General features: G+C 45.8%; 1 protein-coding gene across 2 annotated transcripts in view; it reads left to right on the top strand.

Moving 5' to 3' along the window:
• The window catches only part of LOC122228379 (pepsin B-like), a 28,997-nt gene extending 18,108 nt beyond the window's left edge, over window positions 1-10,889 (top strand). For both annotated transcript variants that reach the window (XM_042953405.1, XM_042953406.1), the window contains 8 exons: window positions 3,121-3,277; window positions 4,456-4,573; window positions 5,078-5,196; window positions 5,879-6,078; window positions 7,604-7,726; window positions 9,255-9,402; window positions 10,266-10,364; window positions 10,595-10,889. In XM_042953405.1, coding sequence (XP_042809339.1) covers window positions 3,121-3,277; window positions 4,456-4,573; window positions 5,078-5,196; window positions 5,879-6,078; window positions 7,604-7,726; window positions 9,255-9,402; window positions 10,266-10,364; window positions 10,595-10,747 — 1,117 coding nt within the window. In that variant the 3' untranslated portion in view covers window positions 10,748-10,889. The remainder of the gene's footprint in view (window positions 1-3,120; window positions 3,278-4,455; window positions 4,574-5,077; window positions 5,197-5,878; window positions 6,079-7,603; window positions 7,727-9,254; window positions 9,403-10,265; window positions 10,365-10,594) is intronic.
• The last annotated feature ends 1,526 nt before the right edge of the window (window positions 10,890-12,415 follow it).

Genomic DNA, 12,415 nt, shown 5'->3' with positions numbered 1-12,415 from the left:
ACATAAAAGGTTCCCAAACCCTGTTTTTGTTGAGTTAGGAATATTGCCACCAGGAGGCAGCAGCATACAGGGTTACATTTTCTCTGCAGGTGGGAAGAAAAACTAGGAGAGTAGAAAAAAAGCAATTAGAATACCTCTGTACAGAAAATGAAATCAAATCTAAATCTGTCATTGTCTTTAAAGTCGATACATTTGGAGCACCTGGGTGGCTTAGTCGGTTAAGCGTCGGACTCTGGATTTTGGTTCAGGTTGTGATCTCATGGTTCCTGAGGTTGAGACCCATGTCTGGCTCTGTGCTGTCAGCATAGGACCTGCTTGAGATTCTCTTTCCCTTCCTCTCTCTCTCTGCCCCTCCCTCGCTCGTGCTCTACTCTCTCTCTCTCTCTCAAAAATAAATAAACAAACAACAACAACAAAATACAGTCGATGCTTTTGTGCACATTGAAGCAGAGAAAGCATGAGCGCCCTGGGCTTGGAGGAGGGGCTGTGCTGAGATACAGGTTGAGTCCAGACAAACCAGACTTGAAATCCCAGCTCTGATTAACTATGTGATCATGGGGTAGTTAAATCAGCTTCTAAGGTTGTTACAATGGTTAAATGAAACATGTATCTGGTACAAAGCCAATAAGTGGGAGTTACTGATATAAGCATATCTTCTGTAGACCTTCAAGTTTCCATTTTAGTATTTCTTGGAGCGCCTGGGTGGCTCAGTCAGTTAAGTGTCCATCTTTGGCCCAGCTCATGATCTCGTGGTTCATGAGTTCAAGCCCCACGTCAAGATCTGTGCTGACAGCTCAGAGCCTGGAGTCTGCTTCAGAGTCTGTGTCTCCCTCTTTCTGCCCCTCACCCACTCACACCCTGTACCTCTCTCTCTCAAAAATAAATAAACATTAAAAATTTTTTAAAGAATTTCTTTGTATAAAGAAAGAAATATGAAATTAGAAACTCTTTAGGTTTTGTGCATAGCTCAAAGTGTTCAGGAGTAGATTCATGACAAAGTTCCAATAATCTCTCATGCTGCTACAACTTTATGTAGGGAATCATTTTATAAACTGGCTACTTTTACTACATGCTTCTAAAACACTACAATCTAGAAGCTAGTAAAGTGTTACAAATAGGAAAACAAATAGGTACAAATACCTACAAATAGGTAAAGTGTGTATAGAAGGTATTAAGTGTGTCATTTCCAGGATTAAAAAAAATTAATGGTTCCTTAACTCTTTATGGAATATAGCCCATATTGCTTAGCATGGCATACCGGGTCTGCCTCACCATCCGGTCACGTCTGTGTAGACACCTAGTGCTGTGCTCCAGGAGTTTGATCCGGGTGCTCCAAGGTGTGCTCCATCAGTATGGAGCATGATAACAAATAGTTCAATGGACTAGAAGTTAAAATACTGTGGATACTGAACATACGTTGCTTTAATACAGTTTTGCAGAATCAAGAGTATTCCGATTTTAGCATTACAGGCCTTTCCGTTGCGATGGGTCCTGAATAGAAAATAATTTCCAGAGCGACAGTTAGCATGATGAGGACCGCTCAGCCCCAGTGCAGGTTCTTGGGCTGGGTCCTGGCTTCCGAGGAGCCACGGTGAAAATTGCTCTTCTGGCCACGCTGGTCACGATGTTCTCTGATTTCATCACAGCACTTCACTCCTGGGTGCCGTTGTCCAGTCTCTGCTTCTGCCGCCAGTGGATTTTCCACTTTCCTTACTTTCTCAACTACCATCTGGCAAGATCCTTCCTCAAATGTTACCTCTTCTCTGAAGGCTTTTCCATCCTTCCAGAAGCTATCACTCCTTGTCTCTGCTTGCTTTATCATACTGTTCTTCTCCCTCTTGTTCACTCAACACATATGTGAATGCTAGGCTGTCAGTCATTTGACAGGATGCCGACTTTGCATACAAGGACCATTTCTGATTTTATTTTGTGCTCCCAGAGCTTAGCACAGAGGTGAGCACAGAGTAGATATTCCATAAGTGTTGGCTAATTGTGAACTAAGAGATAGAAAATAAAGATCAGTGTCATGGACTGTGAGAATCGCATTCAGGAGACTATAGATGAGTCTGATGAGAGGAACAAGAAAGAAAAGGGGAAGAAGTGGAGAGTCTATTGTAAATCTCCCAAAAGCACATGGACTTTGGAGTCAAAGCACAAATTGTTCCATTGTTTTGGCAGAAGTTGCCAGCACCCATTTCCCGGTGGATGTGGGCACCAGGATCCTTTGTTCCCAGTGCATTTCATATTTGTTATCACATCCTAATCTGTGGATTCGATGAGCAAATCCACTAATTGTTTTTTAAGTTGACTACAGAGTGGATAAGAAAGGCCATGATACTTACCAGAGGGAAAAACAAACAGAATCCATGGACTTGTAGGGGCACAAGCTGGTACAAAGGTTAAGAAACTCACGTGCTTTCAAATGAAAAGAGCAGGGAGATCAGGGTATAAAAGAGAGATCCAATCTCCCTCTGTGTGTCCCATCCCTTGGGTCTGCCACTGTGTCCTACGTGTCTCTGGGCCATTGAAATCAACGCCATGAAGATCCTGGTCTTGTTGTTGGTTTGTCTACACCTCTCACAGGGTGTGGAAAGGTTTGTATGGGGATTCAGCTTCAGCCCTGAGGGAGCATCAGAAGCTATGGTAGAGCAAAGGCCTCCCATACAGATCTTATGGAGAGGCAGCCAGATCATAGTTTGGCACCATGAACTGAAAAACCCAGGGAGCCAAGACTTACAATGGATGGGGTGTGTGTGTGTGTGTGTGTGTGTGTGTGTGTGTGTGTGTGTGTGATTAAAGGTGGGTTGGTGTTTTGTGGGACAAGAAGGAAGGATGTACAATATCTATAAAGCTTAGAGGAAGGACTGGGAAGGAACAGATATTTATTCTGTGTAAACAATATGTAAGCAGAAAACCCCAAATACCTATTGCAGTGCATTTTCATGCTGGAAATGCTGGAGTGACTGCAGTGGTCAGAACTCACTAAAATCCAGGAGGATTTCTTATAAGAGGCTCTTCTTGAGTAGAGTATAAGAAGGTTTGAAAACCCACATCAGATCAATGAAGGCATTGCTTTCATGGGGAAGGTGAGGGTCACTCCTTTTGCCCTATTCTCTGCAGAATCATTCTGAAGAAAGGCAAGTCCATCCGCCAGGTGATGGAAGAGCGGGGTGTACTACAGACTTTCCTGAAGAACCACCCAAAGGTTGATCCAGCTGCCAAGTATCTTTTCAATAATGATGCTGTTGCTTATGAGCCCTTCACCAACTACCTGAATGTAAGTGAGGGTCAAGGTGGTGTCTATAAACCTTGGCTGAAAACCATTCTCAGATACTCATTTAGACCTCTCATTAGCTCTGATTTTGGACTTTTTACTAAACCCAAGTCTCTCCTTCCTCAGGAAAGTATCCGGAGAAGTTATGAGTTGGTACCATTTAACACTATCATATTCCCTCTCCTTCCTTCTTTCCTGTCATTACTGGCTCACTCTCTAAAGCTCCATTTACATGGTTAGGAGATTCCGAATGACCATGTTCCAGTCAATTGAGCAATCTAAAGGAAGTCCTAGTGATGAGCTGTAGGGGAAAGAGGGAAAGCACAGGCAAAGCGGCCAGGCAAAATCTCCATAGCTCCAGATGCTATGTAGCTCCCCATTGGGAACATACACTGGTGCTCAGAGCAAGTATTTGCATGTTCTTGAGACTGCAGTGTCTGCTCAGGGCATCCCAACACACTGGTGTCCTATGGACTGTCTTTAGTGAGATGTTACATGAGTGTCAGATCTAGAAGCCACTTCAGGAATCTCCTATCTCAAGTCCCACTTTTATAGATGGTGGATGAAGAGGCAGGGCAGTGACATGACTGGCTAAAATTCACTTAGAACTCAAAGTGTGTCTCAGTGAAGTTCTCTTCTTGCTTTTCCAGCCACCTTTCTTTTTTTATTTCTGGCACCTTGGCTACTAAGTGACCAAGGGAGGAGAATGGTGTGGAAATATCTAACACCGGAAGAGAAAGAGGTGTGTGTGTGTGTGTGTGTGTGTGTGTGTGTGTGTGTGTGAGAGAGAGACAGAGAGAGAGAGAGAGAGAGAGAGAGAGAGAGAGATGGGGAAGGTGATGGGCACTGGGAATGGAGAAAAAAGTGACTGCTTCTCCAGCTTTGCATGTTCTGGCATAGAACGGCAAATCCATGGAGGTATCACCTTATGGCAAAGGAGAAAACACATTTGGAAGAAGAGATTGTCTTGCCAGACTAATTCTCACCTGGTCAAAATCTTGCATATAAGGACAAAAATGGAGAATATCGAGGGGGTCTGGCTCCAGAAGTGAAAGAGAATTTCTGGAAAGAGAAGAATATAATTTGGCCACAATGTGGTTTCTAGTGAGTCAACTTCATCTCAATCTTTAGGACATGGCTTGGCTGCTTAATACACTGGGGTAACAAACTTTTCTTTGCAGTCCTACTACTTTGGAGAGATCAGCATTGGGACACCACCACAAAATTTCCTGGTCCTCTTTGACACGGGTTCATCCAACCTGTGGGTGCCCTCCACCTACTGCAAGAGCCAGGCCTGTTGTGAGTATACCACCATCACCACCCACCCATGGATAGGAGCAGAGGGCGACGCAGAGTCGGGATTAAGCACAAGCCCATCATCCAAGTCTAGAGTTCTTGGTGCATATCCATGATCTCAGCCTCCTTAAATTCAGAACATCTGGAAATCTTGCTCTTGGTCTGTATTTCACAAGTGCTGCATCTCTAGAAAACAAAAGAAGTAGACCAGGGCTTCCATTCCTTTCTCTATTGATCCCTTTCCTCAGCTCTTTCCTGTGGGCCCCAATTCCTGGCACTTTTGAGTTGACCCATGCTTCAGAAAATGGTAGGTTGGAAGGAATTGGGGCAACATCTGTTTCCCAAGGGGACAGACTTTTCTGGGGTATTGATTGCCTTCAGCCCAGAGTCTGAGGCTGAAGCCCAATCCCAGGCTTGGTCTGATGGTCCCAGGCCATCAGGGATAAGTGTCCTCCGTGTATTTTGGAAAATGTGTTAACACTAACATTGCATTGTCTCTTTGCACAGCCAATCACAACACGTTCAACCCCAGCATGTCCTCCACCTACCAAAACAATGGGCAAACCTATACACTATATTATGGAAGTGGCAGCCTGACTGTGCTCCTGGGATATGACACTGTGACTGTAAGTGCTGTTCTCATCTTTCTGTGGGTCTGCCATTTGGTTCCCCTTTTCTAGACTCTTAAGCTGTCAGAGATATCAAAGGTTGTTAGTTAGGTACACATTTCTAAAAGCCGACTCTTGGAAAGAGTGCCACAGGCCATCTAATTAAACCTTTGTCCCAAGACAAGAATTGCCCCACAGCAGTCCTGACTGCTGCAGGCTCTTTACGTTGTGCCTCCCCCTTGAATTTGCTCCTTGGTCTTATCTGCCCTCCTCAACCACCTGGAGCACATCTGCTTCCTCCTCCACAGGACTTCACTCTGGGTGCTTGAAGACCTTCCTTTCACTATTTTCTTTTCTTTACATCAAGCACACGCAGTTCCTATGTCATTTGTGCACACAGATTGTTCGATATAAAACCAGCCACTGTCCTTTCACTGTCCATGGAAGTGGAAACTCTAACTCCAAAAAACAATGGCCTCTACTTTGCCAACACCCACACTCTTCTTTCCAAGACATGTATGTTTGGCTGATGCTGTTGTCCCTTCTTTTTCCATGCCCCACGCTAGGACTGAGCCAACTCAATGAAAGAAGCCAATTTCTTCTCCTTAAAAAAGGGTCTAGGTTCCATTCCCCGGACACCTAAGTCTGGGAAGGATTTGTCTACCCTGAATTGTTAATCTTTTCTTTTCACTTGTCTCAGGTTCAGAACATCGTCATCCATAACCAGGAGTTTGGTCTGAGTGAGATTGAACCTAGCAACCCCTTCTACTATGCAAACTTTGATGGTATCCTGGGAATGGCCTACCCCAACCTGGCAGTGGGGAATAGCCCAACAGTCATGGAGAGCATGGTGCAGCAGGGCCAGCTCACCAAGCCCATCTTCAGCTTCTACTTCTCTCGGTGAGCATCTTTGCCCTGTAGGGCTCAGCAAATGAGGCACTGTGGGGGCTTTTATTTTACTTTATTAATTTTTTTAACATTTATTTATTGTTGAGAGACAGAGTGCGAGCAGGGGAGAGGCAGAGAGAGAGGGAGACACAGAATCCCAAGCCGGCTCCAGGCTCTGAGCTGTCAGCACAGAGCCTGACATGGGCCTCGAACTCACAAACTATAAGATCATGACCTGAACCGAAGTCAGATGCTCAACCGACTGAGCCACCCAGGAGCCACTGGGAGGGGGGGCTTTCAACATCAAACAAGGCCCAGGTTTTAACATATCCTGACATAATGGGGATAACTTGCCATATGCAATCCATTTATTTTTGAAGATTTGTAATATATTTGGGGGGGAATTTTATTTAAATGCACTAGAAGAATTTTTATTTTAGGCCATAAGCCATAAGATGACTCTTTTCTTTTTTAAAAAAAATTTTTTTAATGTTTATTTATTTTTGGGAGAGAGAGAGGTAGAGTGAAAGCAGGGGAGGGGCAGAGAGAGAGGGAGACACAGAATCCAAAGCAGGCTCCGGGCTCTGAGCTGTTAGCACAGAGCCTAACGTGGGACTCAAACTCGTGAACATGAGATCATGACCTGAGCTGAAGTTGGATGCCCAACCGACTGAGCCACCAGGCACCACAAGATGACTCTTTTCTTAAAAATGGACTACAATCCCTCAACATTTAATAAGTAAATGTGGAGATTGTTGTATTAGATTCACCAAATTCAGAGCTATAGGACCAGCCACATGATCATTTCTTAATACAATAAATATAAATTTAGAATAAAGAGAACTATAACAAAATGATATTTATAAGAACATATCTGGCTCCAAAAAGAGTTCTTGTAGTCATCACTTATAGGGGTGAAGCCATGACTCAAATGCAAATACCTTGGTCACAAATCCAGTACTTTTCTTACTCTGCTGGCCTTGAACTCTTGTGGCAAACTTTACTTACTGCTTCATCTTCCTAACCACATGATCCCCAGGGGACCTGAGTCCAAATGTTCAATGACTGGCAGGCCCAGGTTAGGGAACAGAAGAGGCCTGAATCCTCTTAACACCGTCTAGTTACCAACCTGAGCACGACAGGAGCATCCCCATCACTGCCCACTTGAGATCTCTGTCTGTCAGGCCCCCTCCAGGTACTCTCTGAGGGGTTTCTTCTTCTTCTCACTTTGCCCTCAGGAGGGTGTCCCTGGGAGGCTTTTAGAGTTTCTTTTCACAGGCCTGGTTTCCAATCCCATCGCCTCTTTTATGGGCATAGTCTGTGTTTCCAGTTCTCTGATACTCTGGGTGTTCCTCTGAGGAGACTCCTCTCCCTTATGCCTTAAGCCTGGCGGAGCCTGAAGAGCAGGTCAGAGGATGGGACCCCTCTTCCTCCGGTTCCACTGTGTCTGAAGGAGAGAGGGACAGTGAGAGGGGAGGGAGGGGCTGCCTGGCCATGTGTGTTGTGGGAACTCACACTCTTCTCCTCTTCTCCCTAGCCAACCAACCTATGAGTATGGTGGAGAGCTCATCCTGGGAGGAATGAACAGCCAATTTTATTCTGGTGACATCGTCTGGACTCCTGTCACCCGGGAAATGTACTGGCAGGTTGCCATCGATGAGTAAGTACAGAGGAAAGTTCCTATGGATTATGGACACCCCTAGAGTGTCCCTCCAGTGTGACTCTATTTCCTGTTCTTGTCATGGCATAAACCCCTTAAAGAGAATCAGCAAACCCTCAGGCTGATTATTCCTGGAGCTCAGTAGACTTTGGCATCTAGCTCTCGACTGAACTTTTTGACTTGGTCACTGAGCCTTGCCATGTCAGCAGGTTGGTCATTCCTAGGTCTCTGTGAATCTACATCTTTGTTCCTGGAAGCTTCATTATCCCAATTAGCATAGTCTTTACCACTTCCTTCATCAGGAAATGTAATAGCCGTCATGGGTGTTTTCTATGTGCCCAATGTGCTAAATACTTATTGAATATATTATTGCATGTAATCTCCACTACAACACTATAAGGTGGTCAGCAGTATATTTCTTTGCATAGATAAAGAAATCAAGGCTCAGAGGTTAAGTAACTTATCCAAAGTCACACATTTCACACATTTCAAAATTTGAGCCCAAGCATATTTGATCTCCTAACTCACGATCATGAATCAGTTACTTCTACACACCAAGCCTTCAGGAAATGTCCATCACTGCCTGATAAAGATACATGTCTTTGGCCAGTAGTCGAGACCATCCAACAGCTGAGCCCTACCTATCAGAACAGCCTTCCCACCACTTCTGGATGTGCAGCACGGACCTGACCATGTCCTTGCACCTCGCCATGACTTTCTTGCTTCTTCTCTTTTGACTGTAACACCTGAAGTGGTCCTCGTGTCCTTGCACATCCTTCTGCTCCCAGATGAATTATTACCTCCCTTGAAAAGGCCTCTCAGGGTCCCAGTCTCTCTTTCAGTCCCATAGTCTTACCAGCTTGCATCTCCTCATCTTTGGGTATGTCACAGTGCAACCAGCCCAATGTGAAGAGTAGAGAGAGAGGTAATTGGTTAGGTGTCTTATTCACCATTACATCCAAGTACCTTGGTTCACCAACAGTACCCAAAAGATACATGGACTGAAGAGGAAGGGTAGAGAAGGAGCCGGCGACTGAATCACATAGGACCACATTACGGAGATTACCAGCTACTGCATTAAGTGGTAGCTTAACGTATGGTGTTGTCTCATGTCTCTTAGAAGGTACTCTTTAAAAACAGTGAATACAATCTGCTCCTGTTTGTATCGCAGATAATTCTTGCAAGAATGTCTTGCACATATTAGATGCGCAAGTGATTTATGAAGTGATTCCCAGCTTTGGCACTGTGTGGACCTCACATAGGTAGATATAGAAAGGTAAGACACAGAAAAAGGAAGATAAGATAAAGGAAGATAAGCCCTGCCTCCCCAGGCCTCTCAGTCAGAGCTGGAAGGGTTACCTGACCAAGAAGGCACAGCAACATTATAAGGGCAGCTGTGTCGTGGGGTGGCCAGGCTTCCTAGAAGAGGCAGAATGTTGGAGCTCCGAGGTTGGGGAGATCACGGTGAACATGGCACAGGCGTGTGGCAGTAGTCCACTCATTTCTCTTGTACTGGTGTTCCTCTCAGGTTTCTCGTTGGGAACCAGCCCACCGGCTTGTGCTCCCAGGGCTGCCAGGCCATTGTGGACACAGGGACCTATGTGCTGGCTGTGCCCCAGCAGTACATGAACTCCTTCCTGCAGGCCACAGGAGCCGAGGTGTCTCAGTACGGTGATGTGAGTAACCAGAAGCCAAGGATTTCTCTGCACAATGATGCAGCCTCAGCACAGGAAGAGGGGTTTGGATGGGGGGCTAAACCCCTGGCAGGACAGATTAAGTGGGGACACAGCATGGCCTTTCAGGCATGAACCCTCAAAGCAAGGAGGGGTGAGGGGAGGGAGTAACACCAACCAGACTGTGAGTATGGGCTGAATGGTTGTCAGGAGGGACGGCTGTTCCATTGCAGCCCTAGGAGCACATTTCACCTTGGTGTGGCCAGTGTCATTTGACGTGTGCCGATAGAGGCAGGCATACCACATTTCCCCATTCCACCGAGATTTCTTTTTACCTAGAAATACTCCTTTGGCTTTTATCTGAGCAGCCTCCCGTCCCCACCCCTGCTCCCCTTGTACACACTTCTGCAGTTTGCTCCTCCAGCATGCAAGAGTCTCGTTTGGTCAGACCAAATCTTGGCTCCTCAGGGTGTGTGTGTGTGTGTGTGTGTGTGTGTGTGTGTGATGAGTACGTGGACAGGTGCACACAAGCAGGGATATGAATTGTGTGAGAGCATGCTTTTACAGGCTGGGCCTGTGTTTCTTCTCTGTAAGTTGCACTTTCTGAAGGTAGAAATCTGTTCTGGAATGAGCCTAACTCTTTACGGCCGTACCAACACATTCCAAACCTGAGATGTGCTCAGGGAGACCCAGGAAAGCAGAGCACCTGGTCAGTGTTGTGCCTGGGAATCGGGCTTTGCCTTCCATGCTCTCAGCCTCTGCTGGAAGGTCAGGAAGGAAGTCTCACAGGGAAAGGGGGATTGGGGCCCTTTGTCTGGGCCCCCCGTGTCCTGGCACGCTACAGCTCTGCCTCTCCTCTCTCTCAGTTTGTGGTCAACTGCAACTCCATACAGAGCATGCCCACCATCACCTTCGTCATCAGCGGGTCTCCTTTACCTCTGCCTCCCTCTGCCTATGTCCTCAACGTACGTATGCACTCCGGGCTCCACGGACATGGGATTGGATGGGCCCAAACGGCTGTTCCGTGTCCCAGATCATGTCTGGACACCTATGGGGAGTCACCAGTAGCAGGGCTGAGGGTGAACAAGAAGCCAGAGGACCCTGCAAGTGTCATGGAATATAGGGTGGGAACTTCCTGTGGGGAAAGACTTTTATATGCAAAAATGTTATATCCCTATGTCTTTTGTCTCTTCAGAACAATGGCTACTGCACCCTTGGGATTGAGGCCACCTACCTGCCCTCCCCCAGTGGGCAGCCCCTGTGGACTCTGGGAGATGTCTTCCTCAAGGAATATTACACTATCTATGACATGGGCAACAATAGAATGGGCTTTGCCCTCTCTGTCTAGACAGGTGAGAGGCAGCTGTCTCCACCCTCACTGCAGGACTCTGGGATTACCCTACAGTTTCTCTGGGCTGACCGCAGCATTTTAGACTAATCTGACCCTTCTGTGCACTAGAGTCTTACTTCCTGCAACTAATAAATCAAGAATCTCCAAATGTCTTTGTTGCTCCTTCCAAATGTCTTCTTTGCCTTATGTTTGTAGTAGTTTATTCTAAATTGAAAATTAGCGCCCGCTCGTTGGGAAATCTGTGAATTGACCAATGGGAGAGAACATGGAGCAGAGATCTCTGAGTGAGGACCCACTGCACAGACCTTAAGGACGCAACAGTCCCTTCATGACGAACTCTGGCTGGAGGTGACCAGCTCTCCCAGCCCTCTCCCTTCCAACACATTCTTCTTTGCATTCTTAGACAAGAACGTGAACCAGAGTAGTCTCTGACTCAAGAATTTTAGAGAAGAAAAAGAAACTTTAGAGAACATTTCCAACTGGTGCTCTGAGAACAAATCTGATCAGAAAATGTGGTTCTTTTTGAAGGGAGCAGCACAGTTTTAATGAATATTTTCTGGTATTTTCATAGACATTATCCTCCCTATGGTGCTTTCAGGCTGCTCACATATGCACTTTACCTGCCTGGGCCTGACTGCTTTTGAGTTTAGAAACCCCATCTCATTTTACAGTGGAAGAAAGTGAGATGTGGACAGGTAGTCATACAGTTAGTGTTAAAATGAGATCCAGATTCAAGGTATTAAATACTTTTATTGTGCTGCCACGTGATGAAGTCTGCTATGTGCAAGCCATGGACGCATGCAATTATAAATGAGGCGTGGCGTTGGCTCCCTAGGGATTTTCTATCAAGTAGAGCCTCTGGCTCCAGAGCGGTTTTCTGATGGCAGGAAGACCAGTAGCTGAACTTGCCCTCCACGGTAGGTTATGAGCAATCATCTGCAGTGGGTTCTTCGACCACAGTAATGCTGCCTTTGGGGAGCTAAGAACTGGTGTGGCTCTGGGACTCAAAATTGTTTCCAGAAATGTAATTAGAAAGATGTATCTGGGAAGAAAGATGCAAAGAATTCTCAGTCCAGATGTGCATGGGTGGTGGTGGTGGACGGAGGTGTGCCTTTCTCCACAGCATTGCATCGTTCCCCTCTACCGACATTACGATGTTGTTGATCTAATGGAACTGACTAATGTAAGCACTTTGGCCATTCCTTTTCCTTTTTGTTGTGTTTCTCTTATAAGAGATACAGACTTTTCTTTTTCAATTTTTTTTTGCCAAAGGGACAGATCTTAGTTCAGCTGCAATTCACCTACATCCTCACCATCTGCCCTGTCAGCTACTGTTCCTGCCTCAGTATCACCTCTATTCATTCTCTAGTGGTTAGCCTCAATGATATAAAGCCATGATCTTTCGTTAGTGGTAAAATTTCTGGAACGTTCTCAATCCTGAGATACAGAAAATCCAAGTTATCATGAGTAACCTGAAATTCATCAGCAGGGGACCATCTGTAGTCACTGGGAACATATGGCATTGGTAATGAGGGCTGCTGAGGATCAGGACGATTCTTGTTAGGGTGTGGAATTAAGGTAGCGGTAGAATGTGCTAGTTTAGAACGGATCCATCACTAACTTTCCAGAAATTAGAAATCTTCGTGGGAAACAGTTGCCATTTTT

The sequence above is a fragment of the Panthera leo genome, chromosome C1, assembly GCF_018350215.1.
Source record: "Panthera leo isolate Ple1 chromosome C1, P.leo_Ple1_pat1.1, whole genome shotgun sequence".
Lineage (NCBI taxonomy): Eukaryota > Metazoa > Chordata > Mammalia > Carnivora > Felidae > Panthera > Panthera leo.
The sequence above is the reverse complement of the archived record's forward strand: the minus strand, read 5'-3'. Positions and strand labels throughout refer to the sequence as shown.